The 26,846-nt window shown below is 45.4% G+C and overlaps 4 protein-coding genes and 1 long non-coding RNA gene across 7 annotated transcripts in view; 1 reads left to right on the top strand and 4 right to left on the bottom strand.

Moving 5' to 3' along the window:
- Positions 1 to 26,846, bottom strand: part of r3hcc1l (R3H domain and coiled-coil containing 1-like) — a 145,585-nt gene that overhangs the window by 9,186 nt on the left and 109,553 nt on the right. The window lies entirely within an intron of this gene.
- slc25a10b (solute carrier family 25 member 10b) lies at positions 65 to 9,939 on the bottom strand. Of its 3 annotated transcripts, none has more exons than XM_076040097.1 (11): positions 9,603 to 9,939; positions 6,587 to 6,706; positions 5,738 to 5,852; positions 5,295 to 5,343; positions 5,141 to 5,182; positions 4,966 to 5,009; positions 4,798 to 4,868; positions 3,664 to 3,756; positions 3,505 to 3,582; positions 3,179 to 3,235; positions 65 to 2,037 (listed from the first exon to the last, which is right to left on the bottom strand). In XM_076040097.1, exons 2-11 carry the CDS (start codon positions 6,668 to 6,670, stop codon positions 1,936 to 1,938), a joined length of 735 nt encoding a protein of 244 aa, XP_075896212.1. In that variant the 5' UTR covers positions 6,671 to 6,706; positions 9,603 to 9,939; the 3' UTR covers positions 65 to 1,935. The 3 variants fall into 3 exon arrangements, with proteins under 3 accessions (XP_075896212.1, XP_075896202.1, XP_075896195.1); XM_076040087.1 differs by lacking the exon at positions 9,603 to 9,939 and adding an exon at positions 9,022 to 9,543; XM_076040080.1 differs by lacking the exon at positions 9,603 to 9,939 and adding an exon at positions 7,254 to 7,411.
- Positions 11,505 to 14,171, bottom strand: LOC142897607 (claudin-4-like). Its single transcript, XM_076040061.1, has 2 exons — positions 13,067 to 14,171; positions 11,505 to 12,669 (listed from the first exon to the last, which is right to left on the bottom strand). The coding sequence occupies exon 2, from the start codon at positions 12,627 to 12,629 to the stop codon at positions 11,961 to 11,963; it is 669 nt and encodes a 222-aa protein (XP_075896176.1). The 5' UTR covers positions 12,630 to 12,669; positions 13,067 to 14,171; the 3' UTR covers positions 11,505 to 11,960.
- On the top strand, positions 14,208 to 18,793 carry LOC142897617 (uncharacterized). Its single transcript, XR_012928468.1, has 5 exons — positions 14,208 to 14,992; positions 15,109 to 15,134; positions 15,250 to 15,309; positions 16,845 to 16,904; positions 17,786 to 18,793. It is a non-coding gene; the product is annotated as an uncharacterized LOC142897617 (long non-coding RNA).
- On the bottom strand, positions 22,424 to 26,028 carry LOC142897600 (GTPase IMAP family member 4-like). The gene is made up of 3 exons (XM_076040049.1): positions 25,875 to 26,028; positions 25,599 to 25,670; positions 22,424 to 23,712 (listed from the first exon to the last, which is right to left on the bottom strand). Exons 1-3 carry the CDS (start codon positions 25,882 to 25,884, stop codon positions 22,781 to 22,783), a joined length of 1,014 nt encoding a protein of 337 aa, XP_075896164.1. The 5' UTR covers positions 25,885 to 26,028; the 3' UTR covers positions 22,424 to 22,780.

Below are 26,846 nucleotides of genomic sequence, written 5' to 3'. Positions count from 1 at the left end.
TGAACAACTACACAGAATCAAATAAAGAAATGAATAAAGGAATAAATAACCACGGATAAACAACTCAGGTCTTCAGATTAGTCTTTTTTATTATTATTGCAAAGTCATTGCTCGGCTTAATCAGTAAAATACAAATTCAAAGGACTTTCGGGATCACATGAGGTCGTTCTAAAGGTGCAGGGTCGCCAGTGGTTTGCATCAAAATTATTCACGCGGAACTATACCGCCCTCTAGCGGACCAATGCTGTAAGGCAACATAACTTGACCGAAGGCGGCAAAGGCAGCAGGCACACAGAAGCATGAAACCAACGTACCTTGAATATACAGGTACCACCCAGAAAATTAGAATAGGTTGTTGCATTTCTGCAATTCAACTTAAAAGGTGAATTTGACATATTATATAAGCGAATAATATGCAAATCAATATAGTTCAAGCTTTTATTTCTTTGGATTTTGCTGATCAGGTCTTGCAACTTTAAAAAAAAAACAACAAAAAAACAAAAAAAACCTCAAAACTAATAATTTTCTGAGTTTGTGGGTTTGTGGTTTTAATAAGTTGAAAATCTAAATCAGCAGAGTTACAACAAGGAATTGCTTGAGATGTCAATTTGCGTGTAGTGGCTCAATAAAATTTGTTGGTTTCATCTTTTATGTTAAATTGCCAAAATAAAACAACTTTTACTTGATATTCAATTTTTTCGGGTAGTACCTGTGGATTTCTTTGTTTCTTTGTTTCTTTCTTTTTTTCCATTTGGACTGAAGTCTCTCTACTAAGCTCTATTAAAACCGTCATTATTTTAATTTTCTAAAAACTAAAAATATCCCTATTTTTTTTCTTCTCACTGATAGTAAGCGGCACAAGTTGCTACTCAGCAGGTTAGTCAACAAGTCGGCAAAGCGGCTTATTTAAAAACAAAAACAAAGGCATCCTGAGTCGTACAGGTTTGGCACCTACGGGCTGAAGGAGACGAAGGGGGAGGGGGATTGTTGGAGGGGATGCTACGTGCGCAATTTGCAGCAGCTCTCGGCTCTGTTCGGAAAAGCACGAACATCAAGGGAAAAGGTGGAGGTGGGTCACAAAAAAAAGAGAGAAAGAAACAACAACATACAAGACAGACAAGCTTGGTCCACCCAAAGAAGCACAATTGTGAAGCGGAATGGGATAAACCAAAAAAAAAAAAGGAGTTTGGTCGCCCGACTGGGAATGATCACTGTGGAATTGCATAAAACTCCGTTCAGTCGTCTTCAAAATAAAGGCTCTGGGTAAGAAAGCCGCTGAGGACGAGGCTGCGCTCGTGTTGCATGGCAAAGTGAAGGACCGCTCGCTGGATTAATGCGACGCTGACAAAGCGTTTTTCTTGAGGATGAAAGGAGGAGGGATTAAAAACTCCATTAAAAGAAAAACAACCGGTCGATCCTCCAACCCCTCCTCCCCAGTCGCCAGAACTGCATGAAGCTGAGAAATTAGGCTCAAGTACAGCAAGGATTAGGACATTAAGATACAGAGCAAAAAAACATTAAAAAAAAAAAATCACACGTTCTGATCAGGAATTAGCTTCAGAAACACATTCTACAGTCAACATTAATTGCATCTCCAGTCAAAAAAAAAAAAAAAAAATTAACACGGCTCTTTGTTAAAAAAAGAAAAAGAATCAGCTGAGAATCAGCCTGAAATGAAAGCGGACGATTAACTTCTACGCTGGTTAATTCTAATCTCTTAATTTCTTTTCTTTGCCGCTCAAAGCCTTCTGAGCTGATTTCTGCTCAGGCTGACTCCCATCCTTTGAGCTCCCATCGCCTTTGGGCAGAGCAAAAAGAGAAGGCAAACGTGCACTGGTCTGCAATTAAGAGCTCCGGAGTTCCAATCTTCCCTCCTTTCTTCCTGTTGTTAATGCTGGAATCCCGGCCGGGCGGACGTCCTGGAGAACGGCCGGCTCAGGAGATGATGCGAATGCCAAAGTTTTTCTTCAGCTGCTCGAGGAAGATGAAGGTGAGCACAGTGTGCGGAACCAAGCGGATACCTGCCGGGACGAGACCCTGGAGGGGAGAGAGCCGGGAGATAATAAACACATCGGCGGGAGATTCCTGGAAGAAACCTCGGCTGAACAGCGGACACGAGATACGGTGAGAACCTCTAAACACACCATCACACCATCTTAAGAAAAGATCAGAGTTAGCCCTTTGTTGACAACCTCCTGCTAAAACTATTTTTTTAGGACCTTCCACCAAAACAAAGTGGTCTAAGGGGGCTCGCCTCGCCTCGCCTCGCCACGGTGCGGTTGTAGGGCGTTCGCACTGGCCGCTACACAGTTGTAGGGGGCGCCGTTTTGGTACCTCAATCCCCCAGGGTCCAAGCGAGACGAAGCGAGTTTAGTGGTGATGTAGCGACGAGCATAGCACTGCATTGGCTCAGTGTCCTCGTCGATGTTCCCTGTCGGAGCGGACATCCACGCCAACTCCTTCCACACGGAACTTCCGTGTCGGGTACATTTTACCGTGAATACAAGCAGCTACTATTGATGGTGTACAAATATATTTATACGTGTATACATTTTTTGAAAACAGCTTTTTCAATACATGTTTACTTTGTCTTTTGGGGAGAGGCAGGCGAACCACATTCGCGAAAACGACGAGCGGCAAATGGCGAAGCGCTAGGAACAAATCGAGTTGCTCCCGCGTGAGGCGCGTTAAGTTAGGGAATCCGAGGAGTCTTGAGACGAGAGGACGTGGCTCTTCGTCGCGAGGAAGCCTCGAACACCGCGGCATAAAGTGGTCCTTGGCTCGCTAGGGCAGCTATTTCAAAGAAGGAGGCGTGTTTACTGTCTGTTTTTAAATAAATGCTATTTCCCGTTGTATCTGTCTCGTGTTTACTTTTGGTGAAAATATAAAGGTTGAACTACACCTTTACTCTCCCAGAAAACGAAACAAGAAATTATAAATGTTGCCTGCATAAATGATCAACTGTGACTTCAGTGAGGGAAACTGTTCTTTCTTTAACAGAAAAGCAACCACAGGCCGAGCAGCAGGTATGAAACAACTTCTACTTTGTCCATCGCTGCGCTGTCGTGTATCGCACAGAAATAATGCCGTCGACTCCGCCCACAGTCTCGTGAACCAATGAGGACACAATCATTAAAATCAGAAATCAAGGAAAGTTGCATTTCGTCCCCAGATTTACCTTGTAAAAGGCCAGCGGACCCAGTTTGGCTGTTTCTCTCAAGCAGTGCATCACACCCTGAAAAAAAGACACCAAGTCAAAGGAGAAGTGAATATGCAGTAAACAACATACAATAAACTTAAAGGTTCCTTTTCATGTATTTTCTAAAGTCCTTCCATGTGTTTTTGGTAGCGTCCTACGTTCAAACTAAGGGGGATTACGTTTTTTGTTTTTGGTCTTATTTATTTATTCTAAAAAGGATGCTTTTATCCTGTTCGGTTTCACGCTGAGTTGCTGCACAAGAGTCTGGCGGAGGAGACGGCGAGGCGAGGCGAGGCGGGACTCACCGTGTACTCTCCCTTGGAGCTCATCAGCCTGGTCTTCAGCACGTCCAGGGGCTGGCACAGGAAGGTGGCACAGCCACCCTGCGGAGAAACAGCACCGTCACGTCACGTCACGTCAAAGGAAGAGCGGCTCCTGGCGGCCGAGACAGGCCGATTACTTACGGCGATGAAGCTGGACAGGAAGTGTGTGAATATGTTGTCGCCCATGACTCCCGTTCCCAGGACCAGCTGCTTGGCTTGGTCGTAGCAGGCCAACTGAAAGCGAGAGGGAACAACAATGAGGGTCGAGGCCACCTTAACAGAGACCAGGAGCAAGACTGCAAGCCTGAGAGAAAAATGGTTTTGAGGACAACACCGCTGTCCCGGACCACAACACTTGAGATGGGAGCACTTCTTCTGTGTCGGCCCTTTTGTTTCCCCCTGATAGTGGTTGCCATGGGAGAAGCACAAACTGAAGGTACAGCATTTCAAAGTTTCAACGCGGAGTTCATTAAGACACATAATGTCAAGGCAATAAAAAAAAGTTGAATAATAATAAATCAAATAAATAAATAGATATTCTGAGACCCTGTGTGGAGATTGCATGTTCTCCCTGTGTCTGCATGGGTTCCCTCCAGGTTCTCCGGCTTCCTCCCAGTCAAAAAACATGCATGTGAGGTGAACTGGAAACTCTAAATGGTGTGTAGGTGTGTATGTGAGTGCGAATGGTTGTTTGTCTTTTTTTTTCTTTGCCTCTATGTGGCCCTGCGATGAACTGGCCACTTGTCCAGGGTGTCACCCTGCCGTCACCCAATGACAGCTGGTATAGGCTCCAGCAGACCCCCGTGGCCCTGAGCTCAGGGAGAAGCGGGTATCGAAAATGGACGGATGAAAAAAAAATTAAAATAAAAAAAACATTAAAAAACTCTTGTCAAAGAAGTCTTGTCTTGACTTTAGATCAAGAAAACCATTTGCAATCGTCCCGTCTCTCTACGGTCGTGTTAACAGCGCAGCAGCATTTCCACCACAATCTCTGACTGACGGTGGTGACCGACCCACGCGACGTCACCGCAGAGAGAAGTTCAGCTGATCCAATTATCTTCACTAATAATAAGCAGTAACGATTAGGGGGTCGTCGACCTTCCAGCGTCAGGGTCACCGAACGACCTCGGCGCTGACGGCTTTAAGCAGCAACAACGGCAACAACATGCAAGCAGGCGCGGACCTTGACTCAAACACGCTCACAGCAGAAAAATAAGTAGATGTCGGAATAAGTATCTGTGTTTGTTTGTGAACCAGCAGCAGGACTGAACTCACCTGTCCCACAGTGACCATGGCCCCCCTGCTGGAGGCCATGGTGGCTCCAGAGAACAGCCTCTTCAATCCCTCTGTGGTGGAACAGCACACAGGGTCAGAGGTCAGCTCACAGAATGCCACTAGCTACACGTGTGTGTGTGCGTTACGACATTGCGTACACGTGCTCACCTTCTCTGAAGACTCTGATGAGTCCGTCGATGGCGTGTTTGTAACTGACGGGAGAAAATAAGTGAATGAGCTAACAGACACTCCCTCTGCTGTATGTTAGGTTTTGTTTAAGCTTAAACGATAATAAGAATGTTCAAAAACAAGCTGCGCTAACGTGTCAGGTTGCAGCACTCACTTCCTCCTCAGTTCGGGCGGGAGCTTCATGTCGTTCTGCATCCTACAGGCGGAGAGGAAGTCACATCAGAAGGAGTTCGATCACACCAGTATGTTTTTATTGGTGTGGTTGTTGTTAAAGACATAAAGGGTGGACTAGACGGCCTGCGGCTGACCTGACGTTCACCATGTCCGCCGGCGTTCCAACAAACCCTCCGGTGAAACCTGCATGAGAAGGAACTATGTTATTTGAACGCATCCACCTATCGCCGCTAGCGTTGCATTCAGGGTCCTGGGCATTCCGTCCTTGCGCATTCTGTTTTTTGGCCAGCAGGGACCGCCAAAGTTGGTTGCGAAAATACTAAAAATGAGCAATTCAATTCAAACCTTTACAAACTTGGTTCCGTTTCTTTTGTTGGGTCTAAATCCCTTCTGAAAATAAATAATTACAATAATGACAAAATATGGAAACCGATGGGTGACGTGACGATGACTCCGTCCATATTTAAACACAGTCAACGGGCAGAACTGATCGGCATCAGTTCTGCCTTTTTCACAACTAATGTTGCATTGGTGGCACCAAGTGCAGACAGCAGAATGTGTGTGTGGGTGCTCTGACCTCCAAAGGCTCCCAGCAGGACCTTCTGGTAAAACGGCATGGGGCCCTTGTTGCTGCTGCCCAACATGTCCCTCACCGTCTCATAGATGGCGAATCGGGTGAGGGAGTAAGACATCTGATGGGGGGAGGGGGAGAGAGAAAGAATGGGGGATGGGCAAAGGGAGTTTGCCTTTTACAACAAACAAGCGTCCCTGAACCAAAGAACCAAAGATCAGCACAACTCAACTCGCAACGCGAGGCCTCTCCTCCCCCTTCCTCATTGTTGTCATCATATATTATTTGCTTGTGCTTGACTTGCAGACTGTTATTTTCAAACTTGCTCTTTAATTTTAAACCTTTATAAACATGTATAATTTAGGCAAACATGGCCGTCTTATTCGCAGGGCGAGACGGGTGTCAAATGAAACCTGGTCGGATCACTACCCAGCGAGTTATTTTAATTTGTTTTGCAATTCAAAGAAAATTCTCGAGAAAAACATTTGAGCCCCGAAGCTCCAATTCCTGGTACATTTTAATTCCTCCTTTTTTTTAGGCCTTTGAATAAGCAATTCAAAGCCATTAGAAAATTGATGGAAAACTAAATTGCAACGTTTGTGCGCAAATGGCCAACATAACTGATGACATCTTGTCTTGATCTAAGAGCAGCGCTCTTATTGGCCAAATCCTATTGGCTGACCTAAAGGGGGGGGGGGGGTTGTTACAACTCGGCCAGCTAATTCCCAAACGGCACTGGCACCTTCCTGTTTTAACTTAAAATTGTTCAAAGTTTGCTTGAAGTTTGTTTCCTCACATTCAGTTAAGTCTTGCGGAGAAGCCGAGTGAAGCGCCGTAAAGACTCTGCGAACGTACCTGCCTGCAGAGGGAGGCAGAGAGCCCGTTGTAAAGGGCCAGCACTCCGTCGCTCTTAACCACGTGAACGGCCATCCCCATCATCCTCTTCTTCACCTGCTGCTGCGTCTGCAGGTGCACCTGTGGCCAAAAAGACAGTCCAGCGTCAGCCCCGGTGTTGCAATCTTTACAATTCATCCAGGCTAGGCTAACGCTAGCGTCGAGCACGGCCCAGTTCCTTTGACCTGAATTCACTTTCAAAGAAAAAATAAATAAATAAATAAAAAAATAAAAAAAGACACTCCAGACAGATACATCCTGTTGTGACAGAATGGATCTTCTCCTTTTGTTTGTTGACCTGCGGCCTTCACAGCGGCTCAGCGTCATACGGTCCCCCTGCCGCAATCTGCAAAAGTTGACGAGGCCTCTGATCTCTTAAAATCACAGTGTTCTGTATGTCATCACAGCCCGGGAAGACTAGAGCGGGGTTGCGTAACCCTTTATTACGGCTGTTGCAGTGGCCCAAGGCAAGCGCACAGACAAAAAGACATAGGAGATAAGAGGGGGAAAAAACAAACATTTCTTGTTTCTGAGGAAGAGATGCGTAGCAGGAAACAAAAGACAAAAAAGTGCAACCGAGACCCAACTGAGACGGAACGAGCGATTGCACAGAAGACTGCTCTTTCACCGGCACTGCTGACGCGGCTCTCCGGCATCGTTTCAGTCCCGTGAGATCAGGAACTTGCGCGACGCGGAAACATGAGCGAGCTGTTGAAAACGGTGCCAGCTGGCAGGTCGCGGGGCAGCGGGATACGTGAGGCATGTCCGTCTCAAGGAGAGGTCAAACGCGGCAAAAGACGGTTTGTGATTGTGCAACAGAGTCGCGGCTCGAAGTGGGAGGGAAAAAAAGAGGGAAGTCGGTGCAAGATGACAAGGCAAATCATTTGCTCAGAGGAAAGGCGAACAAAAGACTAAGAAAACATTTGACAACGCAAAAAAAAAAAAAAAGGAAGCAGATTCGCGCTGGAGTGTGTCCTCTAAAAACCTGATACAAGCTCCAGTTGGAGTGAACTACAAAAGTGTTAGAAGAAGAAAGTCTTTACAAGTTATTTAGTTATCTCATATCTAAATAGGTGTTCATAAACAAGTGTTTAATTGCACCTTAGCCAAATGGTAGTGGTTGCGATAACGCTCCTTCTCACACATGTAGCCTGTGTTTGCACACACACACACACACACACACACACACACACACACACACACACACACACACACACACACACACACACACACACACACACCAGATCTTCAGAAAAGATCATAGTTAGCCCTTTGTTGACAGCCTCCTTCTAAAACTAATGTAATTTTAGGACCTTCCACAAAAACAAAGCGGTCTTACACTCGGTGGGCAGTTGTCTGCTCCACAATCTTCCAGCTGTCATCGCACTGCTGCAGTTTAATTCCACTGGACCTGTACCGGGGTTTGCTTTTTCATCACGTGGCTTCAACAGCACCACAGATGTACCACGTTTTTTTTTTTTTTTTTCCTTCCTTGTTCTTCTTTCAAATTACTGACCTCCTGTGCCAAATTACACCCTCACGTGACATCCTGAGCGCCAGTCGGTTTTTAAAATGTGGCTCACGCGGCGCACTCTTGTTTTATTTTCACGAGAGGAGAGGGGAAACGAAGGGTATGGATCTCTTCTTCTTCTTCTCTTGTCGGTGCCACAGGGTAGAAGCACACTCACTCATGCACAGGGAGGGCGGCCAGGCAAATATTTACAAGAACAAACCCTGCCGACGCCAGGAGGTGTTGGCAGGATGCACACGGGACGATAGGTGTCCAGGGTGGGGGTAAGGAGGGGGGTCAAGGTGGGGGTCGCAAACATTGAGGGACAAACAACCATTCAACCATTCAAACTCAGACCCCACAGTTGCCCGTCGGCCTCAGTGTGCACGTCTGTGGGAGGAAGCTGGAGTATCTGGAGTATCTGGCGTGAAGCCACTCAGGCAGGCAGGCAGGCAGGCAGGCAGGCAGGCACACACACACACACACACACACACACACACACACACACACACACACACACACACACACACACACACACACACACACACACACACACACACACAGCCGAGGTGTGTCAGCTGCTCCTCCTGCTGCTGCTGCTTTGCTTTTTTTTTTAATATAGCATTTTGATTCGAGGCACCACGAATTAAGGCGATGTCGAGTAATACATACAAGGGCGGCATGTGGAAGCAGCAGCAGCAGCACCGCACACTGCGTGCTCTAATAATAAACACGAGGTTAAGGTGATGAGTGTTGCTTGGATAAGACGGAAACAGCTGTAGGCCTACACCGCGACACACACACACACACACACACACACACACACACACACACACACACACACACACACACACACACACACACACACACACACACACTTCCTCACCTTGACCAGATCCAGAGGATGGGTGCAGCAAGCGGCCCCGCAGGACGCCAGTCCACCGAAGTACCACCGCGACATCCGTTTCTCGGCCATGGCTGTCTGTGCGTCCTTCCGATCCTCCAGCAGACCACCACCACCACCACAGAGCCCCTCGGATGTTGTGAAGAAAGACTAAGTGGACCCCGGAAAACGTCAACAACGCACTGGAGCTACTGCCACTGCCGCCGCTGCTCGTCGTTAATGTTCACGCATGTCGATAAGGGCCAGCAGTGCGCCGCTGCGCCGCGGGGACTTTGTGCTCCGACAACATCGCGAGACACATAGCGAGCGTGCGTGCACGTGCGGCTCGTGCGCTCGAGCCCGAATAGTAGACGAGGCACGAATTCTGTGTGTGTGTGTGTGTGTGTGTGTGTGTGTGTGTGTGTGTGTGTGTGTGTGTGTGTGTGTGTGTGTGTGTGTGTTGGGAGTTAGGCTGCTAAAACACACACACACGGAGCACGAAGGAGCAGCAGGGAAGAGGAGCGGAGCCAGTCAGCCAGCCAGCCAGCCAGCCAATGGCCTACGTGCACCGGGGCGCCTCCTACCTCCCACCCGTTGCGGGACTCCAAAGGTCGGCGGCGGAGCTGAGAAAAGAGCCCGACTTCTCCGAGAAGGACCCGCGCTGGCCCCACTTTCACCAGCGCCGTGTGTCGACCGGGTTGACTTAAAGGAGAAACGCACGTTGCTTTGGCGCTTCCCGCCACTGCCGAGGCCACAGCGGAGGCCTGTCTCTTTAAGCGGACGGCGACGGCAGTTTCCTCGACCCGAGTGAAAGGGGGTATTTGGACGGGCGGATGGAGCGACGAGGAAAGCCGCACAGCAGCAACGACACGTCAATTGGTGTGACGTTCCAACTGTTAAACGGTTGCGAGATCATGTTTTTACAAGACTCTAGATGGTTAAAAGATTGCATGCAGACGCCCCCCCCCCCCCCCCCCCCCACACACACACACACACACACACACACACACACACACACACACACAGTAACCGGAAGTGAAGACGACACGCGGTCATTGTATACAGTTTTTCCTTCTGATTTTGCATTTTTACTTTATTTATTGCTCATTACTTTTAGCTACTATTAGCGTCCAATATAGATATAGATTTAGAATAATTTCCCTCAATTAAACTCCAGAATATCTCCTCATAGTACAGTATTAAACTTACGATGAAATCATTTTCATCTTTAAAACCCTAAGTCCTGTGCGCGAGCATTATGTATATCTGTATTATATTGCCAGTGGCCGGTTCAGGTAGCTGTTGCGGAGGCTTAACTACTGTAGATTAAATCATGAACAGTAGCACCGCCGCCACGAAGATTTACAGTGAAGAAGTTGTACTTGTGTTGGACTGGTTCGGCCACTTGAGGGTGCTGTTTGGCACAGGATGTTACACAGAGGGCGAGTGAGGGCAGGGGAGGCTCCGTTGTCATGGCTGTGGTTCAGTCGTTTGAGTGCGAACATACAAATGGCACACAGAATAGTTTGCTTGTGACGGAATCAAACCCACAACATTCTTTATGTGAGGCGACAGTGTTAACCAATGCATCACCGTAGTTGAAATTGTTCTTGTTCTTGGTTTGTTATTGTTTGTTTCTTAGTTGTTGTTTTTTTAATCTTAAGAGATAAAATGAACTACAGTGAACTCACATAGTTTATCAAATACTTTTTAGATTTAAAAGTGCAAACATACACAGGTTTATTGTCAATAAGTGTAGTTTAAATCAGTCAGTCTTAAAATAAGGAATTTGAGGCCCGTCTGTCAGCAATCAAGACAAAAATACAACAATTAAAACATATCAAAATATCATGTTTAAACCGTACTTTATAATGCATTATGACATTTTTGGCCATATTGCTACTAAGATTAGTGTGACGGAGTATTATAAATTTCACTCGTAGTAAATAAAAAGACATCTGCTCCAGAGGTCCCTCCCACACACATGCCCACAAACACACACAAAGCAGAGGCAGAGTGGAATTTAAGAAATGTAAGTCACACACGAGTAAAGCTTGAACCATCCAAACTCCTCCCACAATTCATGTCACCACCCACACTCAAATTTCACTGTTGTATAATGATGCCATTTACAAGCCAACACAGCGTGTCCTTTTGATTTCTGGATAAATATAAAACAATGATTTAGCAAGATACAAAAACTTGCAGACCATAATTTGAAGACCCTGTAGTTTCAAGACATAATTTGTATAACTACCCCATCAGTGAAAAGAGAAGACTCCACTTTTCAGTTTTTTTCACTTGGCCTGAATTTCATGGAAACAAGTGGGAGCTACAAGACGCAATTCTGGAAATCAACCCTTTGTGATGTCTACAAGAAAGCTGAAACAAGTCCCTCCATACATGTGGAAGGTACAAATAAATAATAAATAATAAAGCATCATTTTGAGAAGCTACAATAATCTATAATAGGTATAATGATTAAAAAAAAAGGTTACTTATTAATCAGATTGAAATCCCCCAAATTTCATGAAAACCATCATCTCCATATTAGTCTCCACCAGCATTAGTCCTTATAGTAGTGGAGAAAGGTTTTCGGACGCCCTTAAAATTGTACTCAATTCCAATTATTTTTATTAAATATTTGCCAGAGATTTTCTTTGTGTTTGTGTGTTTGAAAAGGTTTGGCTGCTTCAAATGCACACAAGCAAATTTTTTTTTTTGTTTATTGTTAATAAGACAAAATAAGAAAACTAACTTCTTGTAGTTCTTGTGCTCTGAATGTGTTGCAAGGGGGCGTCTTCTTGCCTAAACATCCAGTTCTGAGCTGAATGGACACAAAGAAACTGCACTTGGAGACTTATCACTAATTCTTTGCGCAATACAGTACGTCACAAATGCATGAAGTGTCCAAAAACTTTCTTCCACCACTGTGTATGAGCTCAAACAAAAGATTTGTCTTGTTGCTTCCCTTCCCCTGCTGCCCCAGCATGTGGGTTGTCCTTGGCACCCCTTTTAAAAACGGGCAGCGCCTGTTCCCCAGGTGGAGAGGAGCCCACGTGCAGCAGAGCACCCCCGAGCAGAAGCAGCACGCAGGCACCCCAGCCCAGGTACAAAGCCGGGCCCAACTCCCTCTTCAGAGGCGCAGCAATGCCTGGGTCATAGAAGTCACGGATGATTGCGTAGGCGGTCCAGGAGATGGGAACCAAGAAGGCCAGCCCGGCCACCACGTACAGCACACCTGCCATCCTCCCCAGTTGAGCCTTGCGGGCCTGATTGCCGTCGTCCATGCAGCGGGTGCACTTGGCACCAGCCACGCCTAGCATGAGGGCCAGGAGGCAGAGGAGCAGGGCCAGAATAGTGAGGCCCCGAGCAGCCTGCGCCGACTTGGGGAGGGCCAGGGTGGAGTCATAGGTCTTGCACTGGATCTGGCCTGTGGTCTGAGACAGGCAGTTCATCCACAGTCCCTCCCACAGCACCTGGGCGATCACCAGCTCGCCCCCCACAAAGGCCGACACACGCCACAGGGGGGCAGCGCACACCAGTGCCCCAAACACCCAGCCCAGCACGGCCAGCACTAGGCCCAGCAGCTGAAGACCTGTGGACGCCATGGGGAGCGAAGACTAAAGTTTCCAGTCAGGATCGAAGCGACTGAGGAAAGGGAAAAAACAACCAAAGTGAGGCAACGTTAACATTTCAACGTCGCCAATGTTTTCACATGACAATCATGTTTCTCCAATCCGTCAGAGTAGTCCCGCCTAGACTTTTTCAGCCAGTTGTATGTTTCAGTGAGTGTTTTGCTGAATCATGCAGTGATAGAAATCGGACCTTTGTGATGTCACAAGGGGCACCAATACCTCACTGACACCAACCATTAATTTGGACCCGCTTCCAAACATGTGGAAGGTGCCACAAAGCATCAGTAGTAGTTTGCAGAAGGCTGCAAACAGAGGGCTACTATGCAGTAAAACTAAAAATCTGAAGATTGGTAGAACAAGAAAAGACAAAAGCAATGAGGCGCCAGCACGGCGGCAAACATGAGACTTACTTTCAGTGGTCAGATGTCCACCATGACCGATGATCCTATTTCGCCTAGGGTGCCGCGATGTGCAGATGCTGATGCCAGTCGTCTGTTGACTGGACAGCTTGTCCCCTTGAATCTCACACACACAGGGGAGGTGTAGGAGGTTGCACAGCGTGTCTGACCGCACGCTTTAACGCACACGCATGCTACCAGCTACGCAAACAGACATGTGCACAAGGACGCTTTGTTGAAGACGTTGCCTTGTTGTCGAAGTCGGTCATCAGAAGCAGCAGTCGCATGTGGGCCACACCCACGGAACATCGAGTTCCAGCAAAAACACACCAGGTTTCTCTATTCAGCATGAATAATATTTCTGAAGGTTTGGATGGTGCCCATCAGCGGATGGATGGGGAAAGATCTGTCTGTGTGGAGAGATGGGAGGGGGCTTGCGAAAATGCGTGCGTGATTGCCTCAAAAGTTTGCGTGTTCTGTCATTCAGACGCCGCAAACAGACGATGGCTTGTTTGTCCATACCAGAGGAATAAATATGCCCCTTTTCTTGTGTCATTCTATTGCTTCCTCCATTTAATTAAAGTTTCAAGTTTCTAGTCAGATCACCAACTTCTGCTTCTCGACTGTGTCCATCATCAATGATCGATCTATTGGTGTGTCTCCGGGTTTAGGGAACCTACAGTCCCAAGTCCTTCACAATGGCACAGTGTTCAGCGCTGTCGCCTCACAGCCAGAAAGTTGCGGGTTCAATCCGGGGCCTGGGGGCCTTTCCATGTGGAGTTTGCATTTCTCTCTGTCTTTGTGGGTTTTCTATGGCTACTTCCTCCCACAATCGAAAATCATGCATGTGAGGTGAATTGGGAACTCTAAATTGTCTGTAGATGTGGGTGTGAGTGTGAATGGGCGTATATTTGTTTGTCTTTCTATGTGGCCCTGTGATAAACTGGCAACTTGTCCAGGGTGTAACCCTGCCTTTGCCCCATGACAGCTGGGATCGGCTCCAACAGGGATCGGCTCCAGCAGACCCCCTTGACCCTGAGTGCAGGAGGAAGTGGATATAGAAGATGGATGGATGGATGGCTAGTCCCAAGTCTGAGAAAGTCTGTCTTCTGTGAATACATGGTTAAGCTGGAGTGATTTGAGAACCAAGGCCAAAATGTTTGTTCCAAGACAACACAGAAGACATAGAAATGCAGCAAAGTGAGAAACTTTACTTATTTAATCAATTACAGTGTCTTCAGTTGTAGCACAGTCCCTGTGAGCATACATGTGATTGTGGAGGGGTCTGTTGAAAGATGGTATGTGGTCAACACATGATCTGTGATTAAAACAGTTGTAGCTTCTTGAGGGTCAAGTTAAGGCAATTGGACCGAACTGGTCATAACTGAAGAAGCCTTTTATGGTGGACAGGGGAAGAGATGGGATGGGATGGACAGGTGAAACCTCTTCAAGATATTAACAAAACAGTCTAGTTCCCTACCAAACTGTACTGTACCGAGAAGAGCTGGCACCTACCGCACCGAGCCAGTGGAAACACGTCAAAGTAATTAGTGAAATTCCAGCTCCTTTTACATTTGTGGCTTTGAGACCCGGCTTTTCTTAGGAAAGCGTATATTAAGGTCTGAGCAATCACACACACACAAACACACCCACACAACATGCAACATGGAAGCGGCAGATAAAACTGCACTCTTTGATAAGATGGGGCGGTTACCAAATAAAGAAGAGAAAAAGTCTTGCGTCTTATTTGGCACACCATTCACAGGAAGGGAAGAAGCCTTCCCAGAACATCAAGTAAATAAGTTTCGTTTTCGTTGAAATCTCTGGCAATGGGAGGGGCCAATTGTCAGAGGGAATAAAGGCCAGGGTTTGGGTTTCTGTTTGGGGTTCTTAGAAGGTTCTTCCTCATTTTACACCAGGCTTCAGTCTCCAGTCGAGGTGAGTGAGTTTGATTATTATTATTATTATTATTATTATTATTATTATTATTATTGTTATTATTATTATTATTATTACATCTCCTCTGAAGACAGCCTTTTCTGTTTGTCCTTCAGCTAATAACAAAGGACCAATGGCTGATGTGAGTGTCACATTTCTTTTCATCCACATCTCATTTACTTATGTTATGTCTCATCAGCAGCATTTTTGTTTTACGTTCTTTTTTAAATGCACTGCATGATAATTTTGCCTTATAGGCTGGACCACGTAGCAGCAGTAGGAGCGACAGTGGCTCTTCTTCAGGAGATGCTACAATGGTTTGTTATTTAATTATTTCTCTCATGACTTTATGAACACATTAGAAACAAAGAAGGTATGCCAAGACCCAACATGGTCCTCATTCTTTTCCTGCTCACAGCCTGCCACAGAAGTGATGCACTGTAATTAAATGTCCTCTACATTACAGCATCTATGTGAATTATTAGTTTTGATGCTGGCGTACACTTGTCTGGCCTTTGTCCTCGGTTAGAAGAACAGCAGCTACTTCCAATGGTTTATCCGTTTTATTGAACTCCACTCATAACTTGCAGGACAGGTTGACAAATGTGTAGTTTCCTTGTAGCATACAGAAAATGAAACATGAGTATGTTAATATATAATAAGAGCAATAAATATGAAAATACAATGACTAAACAGATATTTAGCATGCATTTATCCAAATAATAAAAAGTGTGCCACAACGTCTTCGAACAGTACTCAATAATGACCACATGGGGGCGCATCGCACCACATCATTACGCAGTATAAACTTCGATAAACTTACGTATCCCAACATATATAATGCTTCCCCAACACTACAAACACAATCAGATAGTGTGCCACGTTTGAATACATATATAGTGAAAGCAAACATAACAACAATACCGGGATCACATTTACCGACAACAAAGTTGTGGCCGCGGGAACTGCGGTCAAGCCAGCCAACAGTTCGGCAAAAGCGTTCGAGCGAGCAGACACTCGCTTTCTGCTTGCTTTGTGTACGCCAGGTATTACGGTAACTGCTAACTGCTTCGCACAGTGGCAGAGGAAGAGGGAGAAGCGTGTCGCTGTCCTTGATTTCAGATGAATATTTCAGGAAAATTCCTAGTTTTCACGCCATGATTCCACCGCACGCTGGTAGTACACCTCCCCAGGATGCTCCACAATGATTTTCAGACATTTCTGATGTAGCATTTCAAAATAAAGCACATCCAAAAATTGCTATTTAATTGTTGTGCTGTACTTGATTTCAGATTAATATTTCAGACAAATTCCGAGTTTTCACGCCATGATTCCACCGCAGGCTGGTAGTACACCTCACCAGGATGCTCCACAATAATTTTCGTACATCTCTGATGTAGCATTTCAAAGTAAAGTTCATCCAAAAATTGGCATTTTATGGTTGTACTGTACTTGATTTCAGATGAAGATTTCTGGAAAATTCCGAGTTTTCACGCCATGATTCCACACATGTAACAATATGACGGTTCCTCAGATCCCACACATCTCGCTGTGAACGGTAAACAAACAAGAAAATAAATGTCCATTGTTGACTTACTCGACATTCACGCACAACGTCAACATTGAAAGTCTCGCTTCGGCTTCGTCACCACATCCAAGGGTGAACGCTGCGCACGATAGGCGATCTTGCTCTGTCTGGGCTGCTACGACGCTCGTACTGCGCCGCTGATTGGTTGCTCTCTGTGCAGCAAAGCAGGGGGTTTTGCACAATCTACGTCATCCACACGTCTCTTCAACAGTATTTCTTTCTTTAAATGCACTGCTAACATTAACATTTTTGCCTTATGTATAGGCTGGACGAGGTGGCAAGCGTAAGAGAGAGGGAGAACCTTCTCCAGGAGGTGCTGCAAAGGTTTGTCATTTAATTCTTACTCTCAACACAATAGAGACAGAGAAGGTGGGCCGAGACCCATCGTGGTCCCGCATTGGTCTCGGTGGATTGATGGGGTTCAGCATGTCACTGAAGCGATGCACTGTAATCACATGTCTCAGAAACAAAAAAAAAAAAAAAAAAAAAAAAAAAAAAAAATGCTGGAGGGGAGCAAAAATAACACTGTGGTTTCAGTTATTGTTCCTAATTTGATCAAGTTTTCTTTTATTTCTCAAGAAAGTATCAAAAATATTACTGTTAAGAACTGGATCAATGAGAACTAATGGTAAGAGTATCAGTGTTGATTACAGTTGATCACATGACAACACAAAACAGTATAAAGGAGCAACGTATCTGACAGGGGCCTCAGTATCTTCAGACCTGCTTCACAGGTGGAAATCTCAACCACCACAATGTTCAACGCAAAGTTACGCCCTTGCTTTGCATACAAGACTGTAGATGAGTGAAGCACAAGCAGCAAGCCGAAACATTTGGGTTACATGCTGAGCTCACACATATATGTGTGTACGTATGCGTGTGTCACCATAGCATAAATCTTTTTAGACCATGGTGTTAATAAACGCATATTACCCCATCAATCAATATCAATATAACAAAAAATAGGTTAATGCCAGGACAAACATGATTAAACAAATGTAAACAGGTAAACAAAATGTCAGCTAAAAATATCAATATGTCGTGTACATAGACAATCAGATACCTTTAAATATCTGGCAGGTCACATAAAAACGTGAGCTGTAAAATGGATGGCTGCTCTCATTTTGGCTGAACTTGACTTGTGTATGTATGTATGTATGTATGTTTATTTATGTATTTTTATTTATTTAATTTTACATTTCCAGAAGCAGCGTCATTCACACATCATCAAGTGGAGCGCAGCTGGGAATCCCAATAAACAACTACATTGCAACACTCCAGGATGTATAAAAAACGTTTTGAAGAGGCATAGGGACTTTCAAAACTTTCAAAAACTTCATGAGGAAAATAAACAAAATGAGCTTATGATTAAAATGCAAAGTCGCGCAATAAGTAATCATTTGCCATGCTTCTTGGTCAGGGATAATCCTCTTATTGTCACGTACATCGAACTGGGGAACGATCGGCCAGAAGATTCCTCCCAAGCGGATGACGTCGTATTGTTTCACGTGAACATAAGAAAAGGTCCAGGGATGGTGAGAAACCCGGAACTTGAAAATGTTGTTGCGGAGTTAACTGTGTACGCGTACAAAGGGGAAACAGTCCGGGAGGCTCTGCAAAGAGACAGCCGTTTTCACGATTCCGTGTTTAATGGGCATGAGCTGCTCAGACTAGACACTGGAGCTACCGTGACATTATCTGCTCATGTTGATGATCTCAACGATGTTTCGTTGATGATCCAGTCATCCAGTCAACCAGACAACCAGTCTGGTTGACCCCCACCCCTCCGCCCGGCTGCTGTTGCGCGCTCAGACAGCAACGGCTCAGCGTGTGCACTTTCTCTGTCACGCCCCACCTTGGAGGAAGAAAATTGTGACAAAATAGGTTTTTTCAACTTTACTGAAACAACATAAAAACTGAAAACTCCTCTCACCAGCTTTATGCATTTCTGTTGTGCAAATAATGTTTTACCTTTGGCACACCACATTCTTTTTTTTTATCATGAACATTCATTTCACATTTCTCTTCATTTATGAAATCATTTATTTTGTACGAATAAACAACTTCAGCAAATCACTCTTTGTGACATCAAATCCTGAACATTACTTTTTAAACAAGAATACTCCTTTCACTTTTCTGCTGTGCAAATAACTTTTTTTGGCAAACCACTTTTGTAACATCCAATAAAGAAAATGAACCCTTTTTATCATTAACATTCCCTCTGTTTTCTATCAAGTTATTCTGTTGTGCAAATAACTATTCATTCACTTCACAAATACACAAACAATTGAGTTAAATATGTAAATAAAAGAACAAATGAAGGTATTTGGCAAGAGTACTGAGAGTTTGTGAGAGTTACTGTATTAGTGGCTGCAATGGGCCTGTTTTGCTTTGCACAACATCTCAAAGCGGGGTTGCAGGCTTGATACTGCCACTCGCAGATCAGGCTCAATGTTGAGCTTAGCTCTGTACTCAGTTTTCAGTATTGCAACAGCTGAAAAGCCTATTTCACAGGGATCGGGTGTGGCGAAAGGAAGCAGAATTCCCACAGTCCTCTGTCCAATGACTGCACTTTTGCTCGGGACAACCACCTGGCTTCGCTGTGAAACAGCACAGCTTCATGTTGTGCTCCCATCTCCTCACAAAGTGCAAAGAATAGCCACGCTTTCAGGGGAGCTAAGTCATAATATCGTGGCATAGATCACGTACTGATGCAAAGGTGTTTGATTACGTTCTATCAGCGCTCGAAAACTGTTCACTGTCCTCTGGCTTTTTCTCTCGCGGAACGAGAACGATTCTACAGCCAAAAGTGCCCAACAACAAAGAACACTGGCCACCGCCGGACTCCTGAATTCTTCTTTTCGTCCCTGTCAAATATTTGTCCATCCTGTGTACTAGCGTTTTTCTTAGCTACAACCTCCTGAACACTTTTTGTTAATTGTTCCGCGGTGGAAGAAGTTCCTACGTGAAAACATTAGTTCCCCCGGGCGCCCCGTCTCCCTTCCGGTGTTTCACGCCACTTTGAGAAACACTGATCTACACAGACAAATGAAATGAAAGGGGGGGGAGGTTTCGCTGCATCGCTTTGTCACTGCCAACATTCTCCGCCAGATTCTGAAAAACAACATGTCCTCGCTCGCTTTCCCTTCAGATCTGTTGTTAAAAAAAAAACAAAAAAAAAACATTTATGTGTAAAGAAAGACTCCAGGCTTGTCTGCTCTGGGGAGAGGCGCACAAAATGAGATTGAAAATAAAATAAATAGATCAACTTGACAAGCGTGAATCTCCATGCAGAGTGCGGAGTTCTCCAGGGTTTTTGCTGACACAGTTTTTTTTGTTAATTTGCGGGGCAAAACATTTCGTTCTCTAAACATTTTCAGAGACCACCATCACACAAGCTCTGGCGCCGTCTCGCTTTTTTTTTTTTTTTTTTTTTTCTCAGTAGCTGGGTTTGGGGATTCTTCGTGTTTATTTCCTTGCTCACTGTACTGCATGTTTCCAAGACTTTTGACTTTGTTTCACAAAATCACAGTGAATGTTGTTTTGCGCTCTGAAAAATCTTATAAGATAAGTGATTAAGACAGGATGTGTCGGATATCCTGCCTTTAAATTAGCCTCAATTCTGTTGCATGAAAGCCGGTCAAAATGTTCCTGTTCAAATTACTATCATCATTTATTCTCTGCGGCTAGCCTGCTCCAGACCAGGCTAATGGCCAGGCTAAGATTAATGACGAGTGCTACTCCTGTATTTCTACCATGAATCTTGTAAGGAAATAATGTGTTTTAAAGCATATCACTGTTTTTTCTAAACGTGTTACATCCTTTTAATTGTACTGCATTAAAATATTACAAATATATTGTCATTTGTCATTTCATTTAAGTCAGTTGACGTTTGTAATTGCAAGAATATTTTCAGATTGATTCAAGTGGTATAATTATCACTTGCACCACACGGTCCCGCAGCTGGAATAAATGATTTCTTTTTGAACTCTTGCCCTAATATATATATATACATTCTGTATATATTCTGTGTATATTATGTGGCATGGACGCGCACTTATCCATACTGTGTACACCTGGGGCCCATTGCACGAAAATAGGACAAGGGATTAAGCCGGGATATCTTGGTTATCCTGGCTCAAATGATCCGTGATCCAGTTGCACAAAAGTGGGATAGGTGGAAGTGAAATATGTTACGGTTTAAGTTACCATGAAGATTTATTCTGTGGCGTGAGCCTGCTCCAGACCAGGCTAAGTTCCAGGATCTATTTAACCTCATCCCTTATCTCTATAAACAGTCACCACAACAGAAACCAGTTATTTCACTAAACACTGCACAGTGTTATCACATTCAGCTAGTCCTGGCATGGGCATGATTGTAGGGCTGCTGTGCTTCCTGAGGGTCACTGTATGGTGTCAGGAGAAAAAGCTGGCAGGCATAACCTCTGTTCCGCAGCAATACACCAAAGAATTCACCTGTCAATACAAAATCTCATCATCACAAACTCATAAATAGAGTGCAGTAATTTAATTGCAATACTTTCATTGGAATGAATGTGTATTTGTGCGCTACTTGTGTATTTAGACGGTCTGTGATACTTTGCCACGCTTTCACTCTGTTTTATACCTGGCAGTGCTGCATTTGTTCTTCATTTGTTCTTTTACCCCCTCAAAGCCTGAACACACGTGTTTTGGATTGTTTGAACCTTGTGACTGATCCTGGATGACTAGTTAGCATTAGTCCAAATCTCTATTCCAACCGTTCACCATACACAAATTCTGTCAATAAATCTGTAATATAAAGAGTTTCAAATAATTTAAAATAACAAAATTTTGTAAAAAATAAGAAATATATAACGTGGAGCTGAAAATGTTCCAAGAACCGGGGGAGTTTTCATTTTTGTGCCCATCACGGTAAACAATGAGCTAAACTATCTTGTGATCATTGTACAGGCCTTCTCGGGTGTATTAGTGGACACGATGCATATGACTCGCAGGCAGTGAGGGAGCGGGAGCCTGTCCTGAGGATGTTGCCTCCAAATCCCAGTTGCTCAGTGGGAGATCTCCATTGTCTCTCATTTCCTTTCAGGAAATGAGCTTGTATTACTGCTAATAATACGGCAAAGGGGAAACAGCAAATCGCAGTCAGGCACAGCAGTCAGAGGGGCCATAAATTGTGCAAAATGGGTGACAAGGGTCATCAAATTGAAACAACATCAAAACAAAAATCTGTGCAAAACCGGGTTGAATTGTGAGCACAACTGTACTGTCCAGTACGCCTGACGTTACATGAGCTATAAATCAATACAGGAGCCCGAAGGAGAAATGAGCATTTCATACCCCCTGATTAAAATAAATTCACAGACTTTCTGTTACATCATCACCTAGGAGTTTATCACTACCAACTTCGAAGGACGCATGTTGTGCAGAATTAACTTCCCCATTGTTGTCCAATCATAATATGTGTGTCTCACCAGTCACTGAATTGCCCCCAAAATGAGAAAATTCCATCTCGTGAGAGTGTTTGCCAAAACACATTGAAAATGACCCTTAGTGATGTCATATAGGTGCACAAACAGCTCCCTGATACCTCTCCCAGATTAGTGACAACCACCTCCATCTTGCTTATGTCCCTGTCCATGCTGTTCCCCTTCCATTGCCTCGTGATGTCACAAAGGGCACTGACAACCCTACTGTCACTGCCCCCAGCCAGATGTTGGCACCACCCTCTCGGGCTCTCCTTGTTTTTATACAATTCCAACAAACGTGGATTTTACAAACAAAATATCAGGTTGTTTTTTTTTTTGTCAGCAGGTGGCTATGAAACAGAGGGCTAAGTATACTGAGATTTGAAGAGCTTTATTGTCGAATGAACCCTCGCAAGGCTGCTGCACCATAAACATACTGGAACACTTTCATCGAACCCCCAGGAACATTTTCACAAATAAAATTTGCAACAGATTTGAAAATTGCTACACACTTTCACAAATATCAGGGCACATTCGCAAATGACACAATCAGGATAAATTTCTTTATTGTTTCTTTGTTTCGGGACTAGTTAGTGTTTCGGCATTTGCAAAAGTTAAAAGCCACCCTCTCCCACAACCCTTCACCTCCCATGTTGGTCACTCAAATGAAAAACAATTTCTGAATCCAGCTACAATACGAGGTCCTTCAGGTGCCGGCGGGCGGTGAAGACGTTAGACGGGGGCCTCGTCCTTTGCTTTGCACCGAAATTTCTTCCATATGCACATGGCGGCAACGGCGCACACCAGTCCCATGATGAGCACGGGGGCTCCGAGCGCCAGGGCCACGGTGGTGTTGGCCCCCACAGCGATCACCACCCCGGCCAGCACCAGCACGCCGGCAGCCGCCGAGGCCACGCGGATGTTCTTCAGCCGCAGCCGCTTCTCCTTGGCCCTCTCCTGCTCCTGCTGGTCCCGCTGGGCGTCCCACACCCGCCGCTCCTCCTGCTTCTGCTCCTCCGCCTCCCGCCGCTGGCGCTCCTCCTCCTCCCACAGCCGCCGCTGCGCCCGCTCGTACATGTCGTTGGTGTAGTGCTTGCCCCCGTTGTCCTGCACCATCTCCCTGATCATGGCCACCAGCTCGGCCACCTGCCGCAAGTCGTCGGCGTCGTTGTTGTTGAAGGCGTGGTAGCGCCGGCCGAAGGTGATGGAGAGCCGCCGCAGCTCCTTGCACTCCTTCAACGCGCTGTCGGCCTTGGCCTGGTCCTTGCACGTGAACAGCATGATGGTGTACATGGAGGCGTCGTCGCCAAAGTTGTCTTGGATCCACTTGACGGCGTTGCGCTCCTCCTCAGTGAAGCGCACGCCCAGCCGGATGACCAGCAGGAAGGCATGCGGCCCCGGCACCGACATCTTGACGCACTCCTCGATGCGGCTCTTCAGCTCCTCCTCGGAGATGCCCGTGTCGAACAGGCCCGGCGTGTCGGTCACCTGCACCAGGGTGCCGTCCACCTCGCCGTTCTGGGTCTCGCAGTGCCTGGTGATGGACTCTGGGCTGGGGTCCTCCCTGAAGGCCGCCCGGCCCAGGATGGTGTTGCCCGTGGCGCTCTTCCCCGAGCCGGTGCGGCCCACCAGGACTATCCGCAGCCCCCCGGGCAGATCCAGAGCTGCAGCGACACAGGGAGGACGGTCACCGTTCACAAGCCAGACCAACAGCGAGCATCTGTTCTCTGCACCCCTAGGACTGTGTTTTTCAACCACTGTGCCGTGGCACGCTAGTGTGCCGGGAGATAACGTCAGGTGGGCCGTGAAAAATTATCCAATTTGACTTAATTGTTCTTTTTTGTTTTGTTTTTAAAAACATTCCAATGTTTAAGTGACTGTGCTTTATCTCAGGATGTCCACTTTGTGTGGTTCTAAACAGGCCCAGAAAGGGTGAGTATAAGACAGGCTATATTGTCAAAATATTACGCTGAAAAGTGTACTTTTATACTATTTTTGGTTGGTGGTGTGCCATGGGTTTTTTCAATGTAAAAAAGGTGCCATTTGCTCAAAAAAGGTTAAATATATATATATAAAACTCTACTCTAGGAGATGTTTGCTTGTTGTTGTTTTTTTTTTTTTTTTTTTTTTTTTTTGCTTTTTTCCCTTTTATTTTATTTTCCCAATGGTTTCCCAAATCATGGACAACATATGCACCCAAATGCAGATGAAGTGGCGACAGAAAATGGACGGAGGGTGGAATTTCTGTGTGAAATTGCGGCTGAGGCACTGGACCGTTTACCGTGCTGCACGGTTGTATTTTTTTCCCCCTCTTTAAGATTTATCAGTGAGGCTTTTGTTTTCAATTCCAAATGATTCAGATGCTCTTCTCTTTTTTCTTTTCTTTTTTTCGCAGCCTCGTGGTTTTATTTTTCTGCTTGGCACCACCTAGTGGCGATTTGGTTTGGTACATTATATGGTGTTTGTCCATCAATTCGTTTCCATCACGTTTGTTTGAAAAGAAACCAATTCCCCAACTAATGATATTTAAAAAATAAGAAAGAGCTGCAAGTGGTGTCATGTCGTCTTTTGTCATTAAGTGGAATGACACATTATTTTGTGTGATCCAAGTGGATAATTTACTGATATGAATTCTTAAATGATTAAAACACAAACTCAACATTTTTCATATGAGAGGAGCAGAGTGAACAATTCACATTACAACACCACGCAAACGTGTTGTTAAGTGCCGCATTGCACGTTGGATATTGCAAAATGTCGCATCATGTGCTCAAATAGTTTGCAAGCGCACATCGTTCCCTTCCACAACTCACCATTTGGTGGCGGCAGTGTGCAGGGTAGATTGTAAATGATCGCTTTCTGTCAAACAATTGACGGTTTGTTTTTGTTTTTTTCAGAGAATTTCAAGACAAGGGTATACAAATGTAATAGTTAACCAAGAAAACCAAAGTGATGGCGAATGTCTCAAGTATTTTTGTGAAACCATAAATGTAAAACTTTCCCTGAGGTTACGTAGAGGGTATTTTTTTGGTGTGTGCCGTCTTCCTAATGGAACGCCAGCTCTGAGATGGTCGACGAGGGTGGAGTCACCTAATCCTGCAAATACTCCATATATCTACATCCATATTCAAAATATCATGAAATAATGAAAATAACATGGAATATGTTGTAATGCCGCAGTTAAGGATTAGGAAGGCAACAAGTTGTGGGTTAATGGGTTTTGGTCATTTTGGTTGACACATCAGTCACGTCAGACCAAGCAAAGAAACTTTTATGTGACGCAAGAAAGAAAATGTGAATAAATAAATAATTGTTTACAGAAATTTTTTTCTGTCAGCATTAATTCATTCTAAAAAAAACAAAAAAAAACAAAAGAGGAAAACATATAGGTTAGAGACGTTAGCTCAAGAAAACTGGTTGCATGGGTAAGAAAAGTACACAAAAAGTGCAATAATAAAAAATGAGAAGGCCGAGACCTTAATAAATGTCCACATGTGTTGAAAGAAAATCCACACACAGCGGTGAGGAGAGAAACAATGACTGAACCTACCATCAAAGCTATTGAGGCCACACCCATCTGACCGCGGTAGAGTTCTCTGCTTCTTCTCTCGCAGCGGTATCGCTGTTGACACAGGACCAAACCAGATAGACACACACGAAGACAGTTACCACGAGATACTTTTGTAGCTGTAATCCCAACCCCTGGTTCTCCTGTCCTGACCTGTCTACAGCAGGCTGGTGGTGGGGGTTTGGGTAGTGGGGTTGGGGTTGGGGGGTTGGCGAGGTCCAGCTGTAGATGCGGGATGGTTCCAGAGGACGGACTTACCTTCGGCCATTGCTTCGGATTCACAGCTCCCACACGGCGGACAGTGCGGCTCCCAGGAGTCCAATGCTGAAGTCAAACTGGCCTCTCTGGGTGTCTTCTTCTCCTCTAGAAGAAGCTTCTGGAAGTCAGGTCTGCGCACAGGGGGGTTGGGGAGTGGAAGAGGTCAGGTCTGGGTGGCCACTTCCTCTGCTGTGGGCAGTGGGAGGAGTCAAGAGGTCATTTTGTGTTGTTTGTTTTTTTTGAAAACTTTTTTTTATTTATTTTTTTAGAAATTAATATTAGGTTCTGCAGCAAAGCTGGAAGTCAGAGTTGAGGGGACACCTCCTCTTTGAGGGGTCAATTTGGTAATTTCGTGCATTTCGAGAAACCAGGTTCAGAATGACGAGGGAAATGGGAGTCGCACTCCCTCCTCCAGGCCTCGGGTGAGGATGGGGGGTCGGAGGATAGAGGAGGTGAAGCGGGGGTTTTCCTACTTCCATGTATTGTCTGTAGTTGACTTGTTTAGCGGTGTATCCCCCACGAACGCTGCATTTCCCCAAAACAAGGTTTGTGTTGTCGTTGTCGTCGCCACACAGCTGCTAACGTTTGAACCAAAAACCAGCGGCCCGGCCTTTTCAAAACGGCCCACACCCGAGTCACACGGGCTGGGCGACGTCCCATGATGCCTGCCTCGAAGAAAGAGGGCGGGAAGCAAGGACACCTCTGGGGGGCGCTGCATCCTACCATTGTCCCCATTGTTGACGCCTCCTGGTACCAATGTGAAACAGCTGCAGTGCCGACAAACTGAGCTCGGACGACACAAGGTGCCGTCCCATGTTTTTCACCCACGGCTTTGCAGCATGTTTAAAAAAAATGTCAGCTTTTAGCCTCCCACTAAACCTGATGGACCATTTGCTAAATATATATATTACCATCCCTGTGACCCTGAGCTCGGGAGTAAGCGAGTATGGAAGATGAATGAATGAATATATT

Source organism: Nelusetta ayraudi, unplaced genomic scaffold, assembly GCF_046127955.1.
Source record: "Nelusetta ayraudi isolate G7.1 ecotype Tasmania unplaced genomic scaffold, CSIRO-AGI_Nayr_v1 ptg000004l, whole genome shotgun sequence".
NCBI lineage: Eukaryota > Metazoa > Chordata > Actinopteri > Tetraodontiformes > Monacanthidae > Nelusetta > Nelusetta ayraudi.
Note: the sequence above shows the minus strand (reverse complement) of the source record. Positions and strands in the feature narration are given on the sequence as shown.

What these genes read in the sequence shown, in the direction of transcription:
- LOC142897600 (XM_076040049.1), bottom strand. An exon ending in TGGCCTCAATAGCTTTGATG is followed by an intron (nt 23,713 to 25,598) that starts GTAGGTTCAGTC and finishes GTGTCGCTGCAG; the next exon opens with CTCTGGATCTGCCCGGGGGG.
- LOC142897607 (XM_076040061.1), bottom strand. Translation starts at nt 12,629, where the DNA reads ATGGCGTCCACAGGTCTTCAGCTGCTGGGCCTAGTGCTGGCCGTGCTG.
- slc25a10b (XM_076040080.1), bottom strand. Translation starts at nt 7,388, where the DNA reads ATGCCTCACGTATCCCGCTGCCCCGCGACCTGCCAGCTGGCACCGTTT. An exon ending in GCTCCAAGGGAGAGTACACG is followed by an intron (nt 3,236 to 3,504) that starts GTGAGTCCCGCC and finishes TCTTTTTTTCAG; the next exon opens with GGTGTGATGCACTGCTTGAG. An exon ending in GTCCGCTGGCCTTTTACAAG is followed by an intron (nt 2,038 to 3,178) that starts GTAAATCTGGGG and finishes TCTCCCCTCCAG; the next exon opens with GGTCTCGTCCCGGCAGGTAT.